We start from the raw sequence: 20,835 nt of genomic DNA, 5'->3' as shown, positions 1-20,835 counted from the left end.
GCCCAACCTTCCTTCCGAGGAGTGGCTGGTGGGTTTGAACCGCCAGCCTTCTGGTTAGCAGTCAAGTGCCTTAGCCACTATGCTACCAGAGCCCCATTCCAATGTTAGCCAGGTCCACAGCAGAGTGATAGGTCATAAAACATTATTTTGTAAAAGGAATTTTTGGTTCTGAAAAGTTCAGTGGGGAGTAAGGTATAGAAACAATGGGAGAGGCAGAGTGAGGTAAAGTTCAGTCTTGAATTTAATCACATTGAAGGCTAGAGGACATGGTATAATGAAAGGAATCATTCATTGATAATGAAAGGAATCATAAGTAAAAGATAAATGAAAAAGATCACACTATTAAACATCTCGTAGTTCTTTCAATAAAATATATATACAGGACTAAGTGTGTAATAACTGGCACAATTTCACTATCAAAACCCTAACAATGGTTTTTATTTAATATTTACTATACCATGTTTAGGAGCTCTGGTAGTGTAGTGCCTAAGGCATTTGACTGCTAACAAGAAGGTTGGCAGTTCAAACCCACCAGCCACTCCTCAGAAGGAAGATGGGGCAATCTACTTCCATAGTGATACTGCCTTGTAAACCCAAGGAGGAGTCGCTATGAGTTGGGTCCAACTCGACGGCATGTAAGAACAACAACAACATACCATGCTTATTCTATACTCGTTCAGAGTGATTTAGTATTAGTGCTGTCAGATTACCAAGACAATATCTGTATGGCAACTCAGAAGTGGTACAGCATGAATAAGGAAAAATAAATGAATATCTGTATCTATATTTATATACATATCTATATACATACATACATACATAAGTAAAAAGTATAAAAATTGTATTAAAAAGTATTTTAAATAATTTCTTAAAATCAAATTGAATTTCAAAACAAAGCCAAAATGAACTAGCTTGATTCTTCCCCATAATTTACCTTGTCACTCTGTCCACACTCTAATAGAAGTGTTAATGAGGACTGTAGGCAGCAGGGGGAAAATCAGCTGAAAAGAGCCCTGATAATCTCAAACCCTTTAAAACTTAGCAATTACATTTATAAACACACACATATATATATTGAGGGAAAGATTTGCTTGGTTTTATTACTTATCTTCTGAGCTTAAGACATAGTAGTATTAGTTGCTTAACGATATGGTCTCAACCCTAAACAAGTTTATAATCTGTTGTGAGTTTAAAAAAAAAAAATTTCCATGCACATCTTCAAATATATAGCATTAAACGCAAGTTTATGAAAGCAAATGCCCACGGAAGTGCCAGAAGTGAGCATTAGAAAATTAAAGAACAGTTCAGCTTTGAAAAGTAGTTATTTTATACACACACACACACACACACAAAAAAAAATTCATATTATCGAATACAAAGATGTTTTTCATCTGCCAGTCTTTAAATTGAAATTAAAAAAGCAAGGAAAATGTAAATGGATGAAATAAAATAAATAAACAATCCAGCAACAAATTCAGGGGCCATGTAGAAGCATACACATATGCTAGTTAAAATATCCCTTTTGTTGTGTGTGTGTGTGTGTGTTTCTACAGGCATCTCTTACTTGTCTTTCTCCCCATCCAGACTGTAAGATCTTTGGGGGCAAAGGATTTTATGTTGAGTTTATATTGTTGCTCATCACTGAGAAAAGAGAAAAGTAGATTTTCTCTTTCTATTTGTATCATTCCTTTCTTGGATGATGTAAAAATTTCTGTGTTGACTTCTGGCTATTATTGTATAAACATTTTATATTCCAAGGCCCCAGTACAGGTATTCCATTCTTTTAAGCAACCTCTCCATAGTTACTGCACAAAGTAAATATTCAAAGATTATCATTATGTGTTATAGATGTAGATATCAAAGAATAAAAATAAAACTTATCAACAACTAAAAAGAGTACTTTTATAGAAGATACTGCTTCGAGGTTGACAAAAATCATTAAATAATCAAAGAAAGGATAATTACAAATATAAGTAATATTTAACTTTTAATGCTAATAAGTCTTTACCTTCCAGTCTGAGGATCAAATCCAAAGTAATGGGTCTTGCATTGGTCACAATTTTGCCCAGCAATTGAGGCATCTTGGCAAACACACTGACCAGTTAGGCTATTGCAGATTTGATTAACTGCACCTGTTATATGGCAAGAACACGGTAGGCAACCAGTGACATTACCTGGAGAAATATAAAAACCTGGAAATAAAGAAATTGAAAGTTTTATGTATTTTTAATCCAGCATTTATTTAAAAGACAGCATTTTGATGACATAAAAAAAAAAAAAAAAACCCACTATATTGTGGCTAAGGAGCTCTGCTGGCACAGTGTCTAAGGCATTTGACTGCTAACCAGAAGGCTGGCAGTTCAAACCCACCACCCACTCTGTAGAGGGAAGATGGGACAATCTACTTGTATAAAGATTTACTGCCTTGGAAACCCAGTGGGAGTCACTATGAGTCAGAATTGACTCGATGACAGTGAGTTTGTTGTTTTGTTTCTTTGTTTTTTAAATATATATTGTGGCACTACTTAACTCCTAACAAAAATGTGGTCATAGCTGTTCTTAACTAATATGCCAATTATGACCAAAGAAAGACTGAGCGAATAATTTACACTGTCCTTATGAGTCTCATAGACACCTTAAACTCATTGCTATTGCAACTTACTTCATGATCTTTCCAATGAAAATTGATCCTCTTCGAATCATCTCCTTTTTAGAAAAATTCACTACCAGCCATTCAGTTGCTGAAGCTAGAACCTTGAACATCTTTGGTAGGCTTGGCAGATAAAATACAGAAATTCAATTTGAATTTCTGATATACAATTATTTTCTATTATAAGTATGTCACATGAAATTTGGTCAGACTGAAAAATTATGCACTGTTATCTTAAATTCAAATGTCACTGGTATCTCATATCTTGCTAAATCTCACCACCCTTGAGTCCTCCACTTCCCTCCACTCCCTACATCTAACTAAAGACCAAGTTCTATGGATACTGTCACTTAAGGATATTAAACCCTTCAACTCTTCCACCTTGCTTTTTTAAAAACACTTCAACTTTTTATAAACAACACTATGTACCAAAGACAATGGTAAGAGTTTTATATTTATTATCTCATCATTTCTCACAGCAACACTAATATTTATGTCCATTATTATTATGTCCATTATAGATTAGAAATCTGAGGGTTAGAAAGGTTAACTAATTTTCCCAAGTTGAGTTAACAAATAGCATAACCTAAATTCAAACTCAGATATCCCACCTCCTGAACTATCTCATTTAATGGTGCTCCTTACTGTCCACATCCAATCTATTCTTCATAGTGCATTTGGAACAATCTTTCTCATATTAAATTCTGAACATTTCTCTCCTCTATTTAAAATTATTTGATGTTTTCCTATTTTCTTTAGGGGAAAAAAAAAAAAAAAAAGCAAATCCATAACATGGCCTCCTATGTTTCAGTAGGTTTCCACCTATCTCTGTAGCTTCATCCCCAACTCATTTCAATCCACTCATATGGCCTTTGCACAGGCGATTTTATACTCTGGAATGGTTTTGAGTTCACCTCTTCTTTCTGCTTAGCTGATTCCTACATGTTTCAGATCTTAGGTTAAGTGTAACTTCCTCAAGCCTCAGGTATTACTGTTACAGTTTCATAGTATTCTGTTTATTTTCTTTAGAGTGTTCAATAAAATTATAATCAATCTCCTTTCTATCAAGTTTTAACCTTCACAAAGGCAGGATTATTATCTGCCTAATTCATCATCATCTCCTCATCACCAAGTACAATGCTTGGGACATAGTAGGTACTCCATAAACATTTGATGAAACTTTAAAAATGGACCAAATTATTAAATAGGCATTGAGCCCCACAAATACCATACAAAAATAAAACAGAATTAATGTTTTAGTTTAATTACAGAACTCATATATTTTTTCTTATGGAAAAAGGAAAGAAATAAAAATACGATTCAAAAATATCCTCAAGTTAGTTGAAAACCCTTGAATCTAAAAGGCAGAAGTCAAAAGTTATATAATGAGAAAAATATTGGACATTAAAATGAAGGAGCAGGCATATAAGGAGAAAAATATTTCTGGTGCTATATAATGTGTATGTTTTTATGTGTTTATGTTTATTTTGTACATATGCACACACATATATACACTTATACAGGCACATACTTAGTGCTATAAGGAATTTTATTGAAATAATTTGAGGGTGAGACCAATGAAAATTAATTGTTCACTTATTAAGATCACTAGTTTAAGGTATATCAAATATCAGTGCTATTGAAAGAGAGAGCACATGTGCCCAAAGTGAATTGACTCTGTTATACATTAAATGGGGGAAAAAATGACTGGTTACTCTAAAACTCATTTGAGGTTCAAGTTGAAAAACAAAGCCACTGCATCATAGCCACAATTAGTTTTTCTTCTCCCAGGTCTTCCTTATTCCATCTTTGAAAGCTTAAAGAGAAGTAAAATTCAAAACATTGCATTCAATGAAAAGAAAAAGATCAAAATCTGTGCCATTGATTTGGAACACACTGACTAATACTGTCATTTTTTAAAATAGTAATTTACATCTAGATTGCATCATTTGCTTCTCTGCATCTCCTGGCACTAATTTGCCTTACGTGTATTTTCAAGAATACAGAGCAGCCATGGTAATTAATATATATTTTTTGTACATAATTCATCATATGATAAAAGTCCCACAAAATAGTTTTCCATTTTGGGTTCAAGATCACTGTGGCTGTGATTCTCTGTATTTTTCTTCCTGCAAAGGTACCTGGGTCCTTCAATTCATAATGATGGTATCATGAGTGTGCTAACAGCTCTCCAATTTGGATAAATTACCCATTAGTACAGATACTTAGAAGTAGAATTAATTTAGAATCATTGTGATAGTTTTGAGCCACAGAGAATTCTGGCACAATTAGGATTGATTTTTATGAGCAATCATTTATTAAATAAATCTTCAAAAATGAAAGGAATTATGTTTTGGTACAGAAGATTGGGTAGCCCAAGTTTTAAGAGTAAAGCATGTCATAGAAAACAGAGTAAAGTGGGAAATAACAAGAATGTTAAATAAAGCACTTAGAGAGGCTGAAACCTGGGGGTAGGCCTTCAAGGAAAAAAACTACTTTGGCATTTGCCTTGGGGTTAATTCCCCTTCTCCTCTCAGGAGCTTGATTATAAAGGTTAATCCCACCAGTATTTTAGTTGTCCTATTTTTAAGCAGTTCTAATTAGTATGACTCAGGTAACTTCCTGCTCAACGATTCCTTCTTACCATACCTGAATGTGCTTAATTCTAGACTATTACCTCTCCTTTTATGAGTTTCAACTATAGAAAACGTTTCCCCTTTCCTCCTGCCTGAACTTCAACTCCTGAGTGTAGCTTAAAGATAACTGACCTTAATTTATTTTATTTTCACTCAATACTTTCCTGAACTTTCTCCATTAGCTTCACTTCACATTCCACATCTTAGTATCTGCATTATTTTAACTGGTCTTCTTGAGATTTCTTCCCATGAACGATTCTGTGATACATTTCAAGCCTGGTCATTAGGACAACAATATGACCTTGCACTCTGTGGTGCTGTGAGCTCACACACATGTAGCACAAATCAGCCCACTAAAGTTTATTATTTTCCACAGTTTTTTGTCAGCTAAACTTGGTCCCAATTGAGACAAGTCTCAAGTGGAAAACAACATGTTATATAGCTAAAGTGGAGTTACCATATCATTAAATAGTGTTGCTTTATCCGGGAAGAGGCTTACAGAATGCTTAGAGTTCAAAGTTATTAGCAAGACGGCTGGTATTATCTCCTGTAGTGGCTATTTGCACAGCGCAGTACCTGTCCTGGGTATAAAAGAAGAGCCCATTTCCTAGCAATGTCCCTCCTGAGGACCATGAACAACGAGGCTATGCCAAGGTCTTGAAATGGGAGAGAGAAAACAAGTTTAACCTCTAGGCCTTATTCAGAAAAGGAGGACAGAGTGAGGCTAAGCACTAATTATAAGCCATTTAGAAGAAACTACTCTCACCCTAAGCTAGCGAATGGACACAATATTAAGAGAGGAGTTTAGGGAAGCATTTCTAGCTCATCTATACGATGCAAAAAAGGACTATTTTAGTAATGAGCCTATAAATAAATGTTTTCAAATTGAAATCATTAGACATTGTTATTTTTCCTAGTTATGAAAATCATCATTTTCCTCCATTTTGTCTTTTCATATAAGAACAAGGTTAAAATTATTGTTAATGGAGTTGACCGAATTTCAGTCATATTAATATCATTCATCATAAGGTATAATTTCTCTTATCAAAAAAAAAAATTAAAACTGTTTTTCAATGAGTTTAGATAGGCTTTAATGGAATAGCAGCTCTGCTCCTAGTCCTTCTTCCCGAATTGTTAGACCTCTTTGAGGAGCTTGCCAACTCCCATTTAATTTTAAAATCCAGCTCAGGAATCCCTTTCTCCATTAAGTTCTCCATGTACCACATCCTTCAGAGTTAAGCAACCCCTTCACTGCACTACTTCTATATATTGTATACTTCTAATTTTGACTTGTCACACTATGTTATATTTATATATGAGTCAATTTCCCTCACTAGACCATATTAATGCCTTAATATATTTTTGATTGTGTGTCACATACAAGCACAGTTCCTGGTACATAGCAAAATATTCAAGAGATGTTTATGGAAAAAATATAGAGATGAATGAAATTGATGAATGAAACTGATATATTTATATATATTTTTTTCCTACTTAAGTGACTATCCATGGAAGGCTCCCATAAGCATATTCTCTAAGAATTAAATCCAGTAGCAACAATGAATACAAATAACAGCAACTCTGATTACATCTGTGGAATCATCATACATACATATATATGTATATTCATAATAAACAGCAAAATTCTTATATGCCCTTATTCCCATTTAGCTCCATTTCAATATTTATCATACGTATGCTCCAAAGTCTTACCCTTGTGCCAGTCCAAATAAAATTTCTCCAACTTAATCCTTGAAAATAATCACACTTCTAGATCCCTAATTCAGATTTTCATTATTTGATCCCTGTAGCCTCCAAGACTCAGTAAGTTTTCATTTTATGCCTATTACTTGGATTCCACACAACAAAAGATATCCCAGGAGCTGAAGCAGTATCATGGATTGAAATAGTCTTGAGGGATGGGGATAAGTTATTTTAACCCTCCCTCAAATATTTATTGAGTGATTATATATGAAAAAAATATTGAGTTATTCAGAAAAAGTTCAGAGTAAAATTTACAGAGATGAGGTGGAACTGGATTTGTAAATTACTCTTCTGCTTAGTTAGCTTCCACTTCTCCTACTGTTAATGAGAGTAATGCTGGTACCTCCATCATATAAATACTGTGTATATTAAATGAGACTATGCTAACCAAAAGGTCCACAGTTTAAACCCACTAGTGGCTCTGCAGGAGAAAAGACCTGGCTATCTGCTCCCCAAATATTTGTTGTTGTTAGGTGCTGTCTATTTGACTCCAACTCATAGAGACCCTATACACAACAGAGTGAAACACTACCCAGTTCTGCACCATCCTCACAATCCCTGTTATGCTTGAGCCCACTGTTACTGTCACCGTGTAAATATTACAGCCTAGGAAACCCCATCGGGCAGTTTTACTCCATCCTACAGAGTGACTTGTTGTTAGACGCCATGAAGTTAGTTCCAACACATAATGACCCTATGTACAACAGAACAAAACACTGCCCAGTCCTGTGGCATTTTCACAATCCTTGCTGTGCTTGAGCCCATCGTTGCAGCCACTGTGTCAATCCATCTCACTGAGGGTCTTCCCCTTTTGTGCTTTCTACTTTACCAAGCATGATATCCTTCTCCTGGGGTGGTCCCTTCTTACAATCTGACCAAAATAGATGAGACAAAGTCTGGCCATTCTCATTTCTAAGGAACATGCCAGCTGTACTTCTTGCAAGACAGATTTGTTTATTCTTTGGCTGTCCATGGTATTTTCAGTATTCTTGAAAATGGTTGCCAATACCACAATTCAAATGTATCAATTCTTCTGAGGTCTTCCTTATTCATTGTTCAGTTTTCACATGCATATGAGGTGATTGAAAATACCATAGCTTAGGTCATGCATACTTTAGTCTTCAAACTGATATCTTTGCTTTTTCACACTTTAAAGAGGTCCTTTACAACAGAATTGCCCACTGCAATACATTGTCTGATTTCTTCACTGCTGCTTCAATAGGAAGTGATTGTGGATCCAACTAAAATGAAACCTCTTGCAATTTCATTCTTTTCTCCATTTGTTATGATGTTACCTATTGGTCCACTTGTCAGGATTTTTTGTTTTCTTTATGTTGAGGTGCAATACATATTCAAGGCTGTAATTTTTGATCTTCATCAGTAAGTGCTTCAAGACCTCTTCACTTTCAGCAAGCAAGATCGAGTCATCAGCATATCGCATGTTGTTAATGCATCTTCCTCTAATCCTGATGCCGTGTTCTTCTTCATGTATTTTAGCTTGCTGCATTATCTTCTCAGCATACAGATTGACTAAGTATGGTGAAAAGATATAACCCTGATGCACACCCTTCCTGATTTTAAACCAAGCAATATTCCCTTGTTCTGTTTGAATGACTACCTCTTGGTCTGTGTACAGGTTCCTCATAGGCACAATGAATTGTTCTGGAATTCCCATTCTTCTCAATGTTATCTATAATTTGTTATGATCCACACAGTCAAATGACTTTGCAATGTCAGTAAAACAACAGTCACTGTAAGTCAGAATCAACACAACAGCATGCAAGTAAATACCTATTACATTGTTTCAGTACATACTATCTACGGTCATCATTGTAATTCTTATTAGGTGTTTTCCATAAAAGTGGTATTTTCCTAAATTAAAGTTTAAATAATAACTTGTCAGTGGCCTTTTCTTCCCCCCCCCCCAATTATGTGCCTAGGATCATGGTCTTAATTTCATATGAAGAAATTCCTTTCTGCTGAATTTACAAAGAAAGAGATGTGTATTCTGAGACTCATGTCTCTTTGTGAAAAACAAAACAAAATGTCAATCTAGAAATCTATTTCACCAAACACCTAGATATGTGGCATAATCGGATTTCAACTTTGATGTACCAATTTTTTAATGGAATATTAACCATCTAATTCCATTTCCTTTGGCAGGGTCTTGCATGAAATTCTGGTTTACGAGTTCATTACTTAACAAATATGATATGCTTCTTACTGAAACAAGGTACTTTGCTTTATTTTCTAATAGTGTGTATGTATTATAAAACAAAACCGAAAGTTAAAAACAGAGGCAAGCATGAAGAATTGTTCTATTAGTGCAAAATGTGTCATGCAAAGCTGTTTTTGTTATAAATTAGCCTTTATTTTATTCCAAAAGCTGCAGAGTCCTCAATAAACCCTCTCTGCATCTAGTCCTCAAGGACAAGGGTGGGTCATTGGCTCGGGATGTCTTGACATCCTTCCCTGCCTTTCTCGGCCTGGCCTCTGATTAAGTGCCTGCTACTAAACGTTATGAGGTCATCCAGCACTGAGAAAAGGACCCGGCAAAACATATTTAGTGCTATATTTATTAGTGTGGCTATGTGTACATTCATATATGTACACACACTCCAAATAATTTTAAATTAAAGCATTTTAAAAATACTTAATGGAGGTTAAGCAGCATTTTTAACCTCTGTTCAAGTTATTGAATGGCATATTAAAACCAATGTGGCTCTAATGTACCTTCTAATGTGCACTGCTGCTTTAACAAATTGCCTATAAATTTTAGTTGAATTAAGCCTATTCCTTGTACATTCATAGTAAGGTTAGGTTAATAATACATGAGGTTTCATTATATGCACCTTCCTTAATAATGGTTTTTAAGAAAGTGGGACAAGAATCTGCATGTAGTAGTCTAGGATGAACCAGTAATATTTACAATCACAAATGAAATAAGAAGGAAGAACATGTTAGGCTTGCTAGTCTACCCTCCTCTGACCCCATGCTTCTCCTTCCATGCCCCACAGCTCACATACACCAACCAGTGCAGTATTTCCCCCTGTAGTTTATGACCTAGGTCTTACAGATGTGTTTAAAGAAGTAGAATGAAAGCTTCAGGTTGCAGCTATGCATTGTAATGTGCTTACTGAAGAACCAGCTACTGGGAAGCATCTGCTTATGATAAAGATACTTTAGGATAAGGGTTCTTTTTCTATTTAAGTTTCACTGGAAGAGAGAATAAAACCAGAAAGCAAACATTCAAATTAGATTTTCTAAAGTTAGAAGAATGCAGCTAACCCCATTCAAAAAAAATAAAGGTGTGTGTGTGTTGGGGGGGAGATCACAAACACACTTTGACCCTTATATAAAATATGAGTATAGCACATATTGCTTTGTTAAAAATGTGTATTCAACATTTCCTTTTTTGAAAGGTAGAACATCTCATTTTCCCTATGTGTGGTTAAAGGACCACTCACAGACCTTAACTAAAAAGAGGAGAATGTCATTCAATTTTTCACTTAATTATTCACAAATTCAGTAAATACATATGGAGCACCCACTATGTAGAGACTGCTTTACAGACCTGGGACAGATGATTGAACAAATCTTAGGAACAGCAAGGAGACTTATTGACTGGAGAGGAATAAATGATCTAAAGATTCCTAGGATATGAGATCAGAAAGGTCATGGAGTTTACAGACCATGTAGGCCTTTATAATCCATTCTATGATAGAAAGCAATGGAGGGTGGAGTAACACAATTTGACTGAAGTTTTAGCAGTATCACCTTGGCTGCATGCTGAAAAAGGAGTACAGAAGGGACAGGAAAGGAACTGGGAGTTCAGGAGGCTATTCTGATGGTTCAGGAGAAAGACACAAGTGGCTTGAATCAGGATAGTATAAGTTAAGGTGGGGAAAAGTGATGCAATTCTAGATATATTTGAAAGTAAAACCAACAAGATTTCTTTTGATAGAAGAAATAAGTGTTGTAGGAAAAAGACAGGCAGTGGGAATGGGTCCAAAGATTTGGTCTGAAAATATTACAACCTAAAAAAAGCTAGAACAGTATTTTCAGCTAAGCTTGAACAATATTTTCCTCCTGAAATCTAAAATAATTAAATGGGGAAACAAAAAGAAAAATAGAAACAGAAATGGCATCAGATGACAAAAGCCTATAAGCAAAAGCTAAGCGTAAGCGTTTGCAGTAGAGAGGACAACAAAGAACTACTAGATCCAGGCTACAAGAATTGAAGAATTGTAGAGACTTCTGAAGTCAGGTGTAAGGTACAGTTGATCCCTTCTTCAACCAAGAGCTTGTCCCTCTCCCATCTTGGGGGAAAACAAGAAGTTTTCCTTCTAAAAGTAAGCTAGAGAATATTTGGGTTTAAGGACACCAGGCATAACTGGGTATGATGGAGTGCTACAATGTATACAAGGATTATCATATCTTTAGGTGAATAACCTGTGCATTGTACATTTTCTGACCAACTACATTCTCCCCCTGGGAGGTATTTTCATAAATGTGCTATTGAAACATATTTTGTATCTTGCTGTAAAAAAAATTGGCATAGTGCACTGATCAAGATAGGGATGAGAGTACAGTAGGCAAAGAAATGTAGAAGGTAGGTGCAATTTGTGTAAAAATACACAAAGTTTACCTAATGATAGAGGAGAGACTTGCTCCAGAATGTGAGCTCCACATTTTACATCCCAGGAAGGAGGGTGATGTTTGAGAGGGATCACAATGGAAGTCTGTATCCCTGCCACAACTGCTCTACAGAAGGGATTCCAGCAGTCAGCGTATGTGAGCGTACAGTATGCATGTATACCCACTCACATACTCATAAATACATACACAAACATGCATACATACACATAGAGTTCTCCTTGACCAATTTCTCTCAGAAAGATCAGCACAAGGCCAGTCCCCATAAGGCGGAGGTTAAAGATGTCCCAAATGTCCAAACTCCTGTACCACTCCATCATTTCAGACATTAACTCCTCCTCCTTCTCCTCCCAGTAATTTCCCCAGTCTTAGGGTTCTGTATTTCACTGTTACGCCTCACAGAACTCACAGACACCTAAGGGTTCATCTCACGTAGCAGTGGTGGAGACTGGCAGGCTGGTGAGTCCCAGGTCCATGAGTAGGTCTGGAGGATCCTCCCAATTCTCAGGGTTTGATGAACCTCAATCAGCAGATCAAATGACGGCTATTGTCCCAAATCCAAGGGTGAGGTGAGGATGAGCCAAGATGTAAAACAGAGCAAGAGGAGGGCAAATCTTCCCAGGAGATTCTAGGTATACCCTCAAGGAAGCCAAGGGTGGTGATTTGAATTATACCCTCCAGCAAGGCAGGACTCAAGATACATTCCACCTGTGTTGCCCCAACAGAATTAATCTAAATCCCATCACAGAGTCAATTGTCAGTCATTATAGGGAATGACTACTACCAGTAGGGAGCTTTGGTAGCATAGTGGCTAAGGCACTTGACTGCTATCCAGAAGGCTGGCGGTTCAAACCCACCAGCCACTCCTCGGAAGGAAGATAGGGCAATCTACTTCTGTAGCGATGTTGTTGTTGTTGTTGTTATGTGCCGTCGAGTCGGCCCCGACTCATAGCGACCCCTTCTTGGGTTTCCGAGGCAGTATCACTACGGAAGTAGGATTGCCCAACCTTCCTTCCAATGAGTGGCTGGTGGATTTGAACCGCCAGCCGTCTGGTTAGCAGGCAAGTGTCTTAGCCACTATGCTACCAGAGCTCCCTCGGAAACCCAAGGAGGGGTCATTGCTATGAGTCGGGTCTGACTTGATGGCACATAACAACAACAACAGCTGCCCAGCCAAGTTGATACTTGACCTTAACTACCACACCACTCCAAACAGGCATGGATAATGGGATTTACAAAACATTACAGAACAGTGGACAATGGCTAGAAGAGCCACATCAAGCAATTCACCAAAGGTTCCCACCAGCTTTTCATTGTCTTACTCTTTCATTAGAAAATATAGCCACATCTTTCCAAACATTTCAGTACAGCTTGTGAAATTCAAAACAAAGATCAAATTCAGAGAGAACTTGAGAGAAACCAATTCAATATATAGAGAAAAAATTACTTGAAAATTAATATCTTCTAAAATAAAGAAAAATATGTATTCATAAAATAAGAACAGATATATAGATAGATAGATATACATATCAGACAATGAGAAATTTCACTTAAAAATTAAAAACAAAATAACTTCCTTCTTTGAACTTATTCAGAAACTCCTAGAGTATGTCCTCTATCAAAGAAGCCATTAAGCCAAAGAAAAAGACCACAAAGGATTCAGAAATCAAGGGACGGATTTTTTTTTTTTTTTTAATTTGGATATTAGAAATATCTAGGAACACTGGGCAATCTACTTTCATAAAGATTTAAAGATTTACTGCCTCAGAAACCTAAAGGGGGTGAAACAGAATTGACTCAATGGCAGTGAGTTTGGTTTTGGTTTGGTTTAGAAATATCTAAAAAGTTGCTAAAAAACTAAGCAAGGGAAAATTTTAAAGAAAGAAATTACAATCAAAGCATATCATATGGCATAGCTGGGAAATAGATTTCTATATTCATATAATGTATTCTTTGAATATTTAACACCAAAATAAGAATAAATAAATAAAGTGATCATTCAGCAGGGGAACTAAAGGACTAAATGTTCGTCTTTCATACTATTAAGGCAAGAGTTAACATCTAAATTTAAAAAATCAAGGTAGAACAGTAAATATCTGTTATTCAGAAATACATAATAAAAGTGAGAGAGATACCTTAAAGAGGAGAAAGAAGTTGGCTCTGGACATGGAGACTCTCTGGGAAAAGGGTTGAGCAAGAACTGCTTTTGTGTATTATTGTGCTGTTGTTGGGTGTCCTTGGGTCAATTCCAACTCATAGGTACCTGATGTAACAGAGCAGAACTTCCCCATTGGTTCCCCAGGCTTTAAACTTTATAAGACAGAGTACTAGTGGAACAATGGTTGGCGCTTGTATGCTAACTAAAAGATTAGTAAATGAAACCTACCAGTTGCTCTAAGGAAGAAAAGACCCAGAAATCTGCTCCCATAAAGATTGTTGTTACCATTGCATGCTATTGAGTAAATTTTGACCCATGGTGACCCTGGAGGACAGAGTAGAACTGTCTCATAGGATTTCTTAGGCTGTAATCTTTACTGAAGCAGACTGCCATATCTTTCTCTTGTGGAGCCACTAGTGGGTTCTAACCATCAGCCTTTCTGTTAGCAGATGAATGCTTAGCTACTGGGGAGCCAGGGCTTCTTACAAGTCTTTATATACAACCTGATTTTTTCAACTATATGTTTGTAAATTTTGATAAAAATAAATATTAAAGAAAAAAGAAAAATACTGCAAATGCAAAATGCTACTGCCACTGTGGAAAATGGTAGAATAAGAACACAAGCTCCACAAACCATCTTCAACAAAGAAAAGAGAAAGCAATTAACAGAGATGCAGAAGATAATCCTGGAGCCCTGAGCTTTGAAAGGAAGTATAAAGAAGTGGATTAGACACCAACTAATGGAAAACCTGAACGAAAACAGGACCTAAGATTAGACTCTGTTTGCCAAGGATGGCAGGGACATACAGGAAGCAGACAATGGAAAAGGAGACAGGTGGTGAATGTATAAGTGCTGCCAACTAGCGAATAGAGGAGCACAGCACAGTACCCTACTGACGTAGATACAAACAAAACAAAGAAAACGAAACACATGGGCAAGTCACTCCAACATACAATCACCAATTAAATATAAACACAAAAACATCACAATACCTCAGAGACAACAGAACATCACAGTCCACACAAAGAAGCAAGATAAAGCAGGAGAAACAAGGGACCAGCATACAGACCCAGAACACATCCCTGAGGAAGTCTCAGCATTGGAACTCCCTGATAAGGAATTCAAAAGAATTATATTTATGTACCTTCAATGAATTGAGAGACAGATCAAAGAAAACACTGACGAAATTGATGAAAACATAGACAAAAATACCAGAACAATTTCAAAAGACAATACAACAATAAAATGGCAAAATAAATGAAAAACTAGAAATGATACAAAAACTATAGACAGAAATCCAGAAGATTATCTAAATTTTCAGAAATAGATAATATATTGAATGGGCAGAGGAGTAGAATTGAATCAGTGGAAGGTAGAATTAGTGAGATTGAAGTCAAATGCCTGAATACTTCTTTGGAAAGGGAACAATCAGAAAAAAAGATCTAAACAAAATGAAGAAAGCCTAAGGTTCATGTGGAATACCATCAAAAGGAATAACCTACATGTCATTGGAATTCCAGAACAGGAAGAGAGAAATAAAACCACAGAAAAAAATTGTTGAAGATTTGTTGGTAGAGACCTTCACTGGTATGATGAAAGATAAGAATATATCCATTTAGAAGTGCAATGAATCCCAAACAGGATAGACCCCAAAAGAAAATCACCAAGACATATCATAATCAAACTCACCAAAACCAAAGACAAAGAAAGAATCCTAAAAGCAGCAAGGAAAAAATGACAAGTTACCTACAAGGGGCAACCAAAGAATAAACTTGGACTTCTCAGCAGAAACCGTGCAGGCAAGAAGACAATGGGATGATATATATAAAACTTTGAAAGAGAAAAATTTCCAACCAAGAATTATACCTGGCAAAATTGTCCCTCAAATATGATGGTGAAAGTAAGACATTTCTAGATAAGCAGAAATTAAGGGAATTTGTTAAACCAGACCAACCTTACAAGAGATGCTAAAGGGAGTCTTTTGGACAGAGAACCAACAACAGCAAACAACAACTGACCATTAACATACATGATGACATAACCCAACCCAGCTATGGAAATATCCAAAGTAAATAAGCCTACAAGATTGTAAACAGGGAACCAGAGACATCAATTAACAAATGAAGACAACTACAAACCAAAAAGAGGGAAAAAACTGTCTAATAACAGAACTCCTAAATGGTAGGGAAGTCAAGACAACTACAAGATAGAATTGATATTCTATCTTGGGAAGAATAGATATTCTATCCAAGATATTCTAAACTTGGGAAGAAAACTATAAATTACAGGATAACCTCAAAGAAAAATGATAAGCATTCACATCAAATTTAAAAAAGAGGACAAGTACAAATATTTAGAAAATACTAAAACAATAGCAAAAAAGGAATTGATAACATGATTCATAAACAAAATGAGCTCAGCACAGAAAATTATAAGGAAAAAAGAAATCAACATCATGAAAAAGCACATAACAAAATGACAGCAACAAATTCAAACTTGTCCATAATTATATCTGAAAATGGACTTATCTCTAAAATTTATAGAAAACTCCAACACCTCAACAACAAAAAGATTAACAATCCAATTACAAAATGGGCAGAAGACATGAATGGACACTTCATCAAAGAGGATATTCAGGTGGCCACCAAATACATGAAGAAATGTTCATGATCTTTAGCCATCAGAGAGATGCAAATCAAAAAAACAATGAGATACCATCTCACCCCAGCACTAATGGGAAAGTTCAACAAGACAGAAAATGGTAGATGCTGGTGAGGATGTGGAGAGATTGGGACTCTCATACACTGCTGGTGGGACTGTCAAATGTACAACCACTGTGGAAAACAGTATGGTGATTCCTTAAAAAGCTGGAATTAGAAATACTATTTGACCCAGCAATTCTATTACTAGGTACATGTCCTAAAGAAGTGAGAGCCAGGACAAGAACAGATATAAGCACACCCAAGTTCATCGCAGCATTCTTTACAATAGCAAAAAGAAGGAAACAACCTAGGTGCCCATCAACAGAAGAATGGATAACCAAACTGTGGTGCATACACACAATGGAATACAGTGCAACTCTAAGAATAATGTTGAATCTGCAAAACACCACATAACATAGATGAACATGGATGACATTATGCTGAGTGAAAGAAGCAATTACAAATGGATAAATATAGTATAAGTTAATTATTTTAAAAAGTCAAGGAAAGGTTTATATATGGAAGGGGACTTTCTTTATTGGTTACCAGTGGTAAGAGGGGAGGGGAGGGAACACTGCAAAAAAAAAAAAAAAAAGCATTGATTCATGGGGGGTGGGGATGCTAAAACCAGTGTTGAAAGCAGTATGGCAATTCCTTAAAATTGGAATTAGAAATACTATTTGACCCAGCCACTCCATTCCTAGGTACATAACCTAAAGTGATAACCAGGACAAGAACAGATACATGTACACTCATGTTCATCGCAGCACTATTTACAATAGCAAAAAGATGGAAACATCCTACGTGCCCATCAGCTGAAGAATGGATAACCAAACTATGGTATACACATAATGGGATACTTCGCAACCCTATAGAATAATGTAAAATCTGCAAAACACCACATAACGTGGACAAACTTGGAGGACATTATGCTCAGTGAAATAAGCAAATCACAGAGGGACAAATATTGTATTAGTCCATTATTTAAAAGTCAAGGAACAGTTTATATATGGAGGGAAATTTTCTTTGTTGGTTACCAGTGATGGGAGGGGAGAGAAGGGGAGGGAACACTGATAGATAGGTAGAGACAAGTATTGATTTGGGTGAAGAGGAGGTCAATGACCCAAATGTGAGTGATCAACACAGTGGCACTGAGGAAGAGGAAGACATAGAGAGGTGCATGGGAGGTACAGACAACAAAGATGAATCCTTTTGAATGTACAGTACTGCACTGTCAGTGAAGGCAAACATGGGTATACAGGTGGATAGGTAGGTGGACAGGCTGAACTACTACGTATGTCTATGCAGGGGACAGTGTGTCCATGATCATGCATAGGGTTGGCAGACAATGTTTCTACAAGTGCATTGGTATGTTCCGTAAGAATTCCCAGGTATAGAGTAGAGCTGACAAGGGGCAAGGTTGCAGTTATGTCTTGGCCACAGCTACCCAGAGAGTGCAAATAGTTGGACCAGTGGGCTCAGGACCATAGTCACAGGGGACATCAAGCTCAACTGGCATAATATACTACACAAAAAAATTGCTCCACATCCTACTTTGGTGAGTAGTGACAGGGATCTTAAAAGCCTGCAATTGGCCATCTAGATACAATGATGGGTCTCTCCTCATCCAGAGCAAAGAAGAATGAAGAAAATGAAAGACACATGGAAACAATTAATCCAAGTGACTGGTACACCCTGCGATCCTTCGCCTATACAGCTATGAGACCAGAAGAACTAGATGGTGCCCAGCTACCACTGTCAACCACTCAGAAGGGGATCTATGTAGTGGATCCTGGACAGAGTGGGAGAACTATGTGCAACAAAACTCAAAATCATTACTAAAAAAAAAAAAAAAAAAAAGGGGGACCAGTTTTGCTGGTCTGATAGAGTCAGATGGAGCCACTGAGACTACGGCCCCTAGCTGTCCTTCAGGTCTGGAATTGAACCCACTCCTGTGGCTTCCAGCCAAACAAAACACAAGCACATGAGCTGAACATTTACATTAGGTAGATACACTCCTTAGAGATTTTAATCATGAGAGAATAGAAGGGCTGTGTATGCACAGGGAGACAGCTCAGGGGACAGGAGTGCATGGGAGGAAGGACACAGGGAAGAGGTAACTATGGTGATGAAGTGGGAGGGGAGCTGTTACATTGTGGGAAATTGCAGTCAATGTTATGAGACAAAGTGTATGTAAGCCACTGTATGGAAAGTGAATTTGCTCTGTAAACTTTCACCCAAATCACAATAAAAATTAAAAAAAAAAAAAAAAAAAAGAGAAAGAGAAAAAAGATAAATACTACAACATCACACTCGGTCTCTTTCTTCACACACCATGCCTCTAGTCTCTCCTCTCCCCTTTTCACCCCTTTTCCTTATGAGGTACATCTGATATAGTTTTGATTTGTTTCACTTTTAGAAAAATAATTTTTTGATGGATACTTGCCTAAGGTACAATGCCATAAATTCCTCTCCAAAGATTTATATCAAAATATTCTCTCGTGGAATATAGAAAAGGATAGAATAATTTCAAAATCTTTCTATGAAGCAAGCATAACCTTGATACCAAAACCAGGCAAAGACACCATTAAAAAGGAAAACTACAGATCAAAACTTTCATGAATATAAATGCAAAAATCTTCAACTAAATTCTAGCCAATAGAATCCAAAAATAATACACTATCACAATAAAAAACAAACCAAAATAAAGTAATATACTATGACCGAGTGGGATTCATACCACATATGTAAAGACGGTTCAACATCAGAAAAATAATCAATGTAATCCACCACATAAATTAAACAAAGGAAAAGAACCACATGATCATATCAATTAATGCAGAAAAGACATTTGATAAAATCCAGCACCCATTCCTAATAAAAACTCTCAGCAAAATAGGAATAGAAGGAAATTTCCTCAACATAATAAAGGACATCTATGCAAAACCAACAGCTAATATTACTCTCAATGGAGAGAGACTGAAAGGATTCTCCTTGTGAATGAGAATCAGACAAGGGTGCCCTCTATCACCACTTCTATTCAACATTGCATTGGAAGTCCTAATAAGAGCAATAAGGCAAGAAAGGAAAATAAAAGGCAATCTAATTGGTAAGGAAGAAGTAAAATTATCCCTATTTGGAGATGATATGATCCTTTTATATAGAAAACTCAAGAAACTCAGCAAGAAAACAACTGGAACTAATTGAAAGATTCAGCAAAGTGGCAAGATACAAGATCAACACATAAAAATCATTTGAATTCCTCTACATCAACTAAGAGCTTTCCGAAAAGGAAATAAGAAAACCAATACCATTTACAATACCTACTAAAAAGATAAAATACTGAGTAACGAATCTTACCAGGGACACAAAAGACCTATACAAAGAAAACTACAAAACAATACTACAAGATACTATATCAACAAATGCAGTCTCAAGTAGCACTTTCTTCACTACTTTTCTACACATCCTCCTCAGAGAATATTGCAAAACCTGTGATCACTTGGTGCAACCCACATGTTATCTGCCATTAATATAAATCAGGTTTTCATGTTTGTAATTTATGTTTCAGCACTTAGAAGGCACCTTGTTAATTATTTTAAATAGATAAATCAAATTGAAATTTGTTCAAACTGAAATGTCAAAAAAAAAAAAAAATCTGATACTATAAGAGACCTGCATAAATGGAAAAACATATCATACCCACGGATAGAAAAACTGACCACTGTGAAATTTTCAATACTATCAAAGCCATCTATAGATCCAGTGCAACTCTGATACAGATTCTACCAACATTCTTTAAGAACATAGAAAAACCATCACTAATTCTACAGAGAGCTCAGATAAGCAAAGTACTATTGGAGGAGAACAAAACAGATTTTTCACACTCCTCAGTATCAAAACCTACTATATAACTACAGTCATAAAAACAGCCTGGTATTGGTACAATGACAGACACATAGACCAGTAGAACAGAACTGAGAACCCAGAAATAAATGCATCCACTTACAGTTAGCTGATCTTTGACAAAGTTCTGAAATCCACTAAATGGGGAAGAAATAGTCTCTTTAACAAATGGTGCTGGCAAAACTGGATATCCATTTGCAGAAAAATGAAATGAGATTCATATCTCACACCATACACAAAAATGAACTCAAGATGGATCAAAGACCTAACTATAAAAGTCAAAACTATAAATTTCATCAAAGATAAAATAGAAGCAAACTTAGGGGCCCTAATTTATGGCATAAACATAACCAAAAATGCAC

General features: G+C 36.2%; 1 protein-coding gene across 1 annotated transcript in view; it reads right to left on the bottom strand.

The window, feature by feature from the left end:
- Positions 1-20,835, bottom strand: part of USH2A (usherin) — a 1,482,371-nt gene that overhangs the window by 1,157,972 nt on the left and 303,564 nt on the right. Inside the window, exon 13 of the mRNA XM_007952540.1 lies at positions 2,009-2,192. Coding sequence (XP_007950731.1) covers positions 2,009-2,192 — 184 coding nt within the window. The remainder of the gene's footprint in view (positions 1-2,008; positions 2,193-20,835) is intronic.

This window comes from Orycteropus afer, unplaced genomic scaffold (assembly GCF_000298275.1).
Source record: "Orycteropus afer afer isolate SDZICR_OR568_19922 unplaced genomic scaffold, OryAfe1.0 scaffold00013, whole genome shotgun sequence".
Taxonomy (NCBI): domain Eukaryota; kingdom Metazoa; phylum Chordata; class Mammalia; order Tubulidentata; family Orycteropodidae; genus Orycteropus; species Orycteropus afer.
Note: the sequence above shows the minus strand (reverse complement) of the source record. Positions and strands in the feature narration are given on the sequence as shown.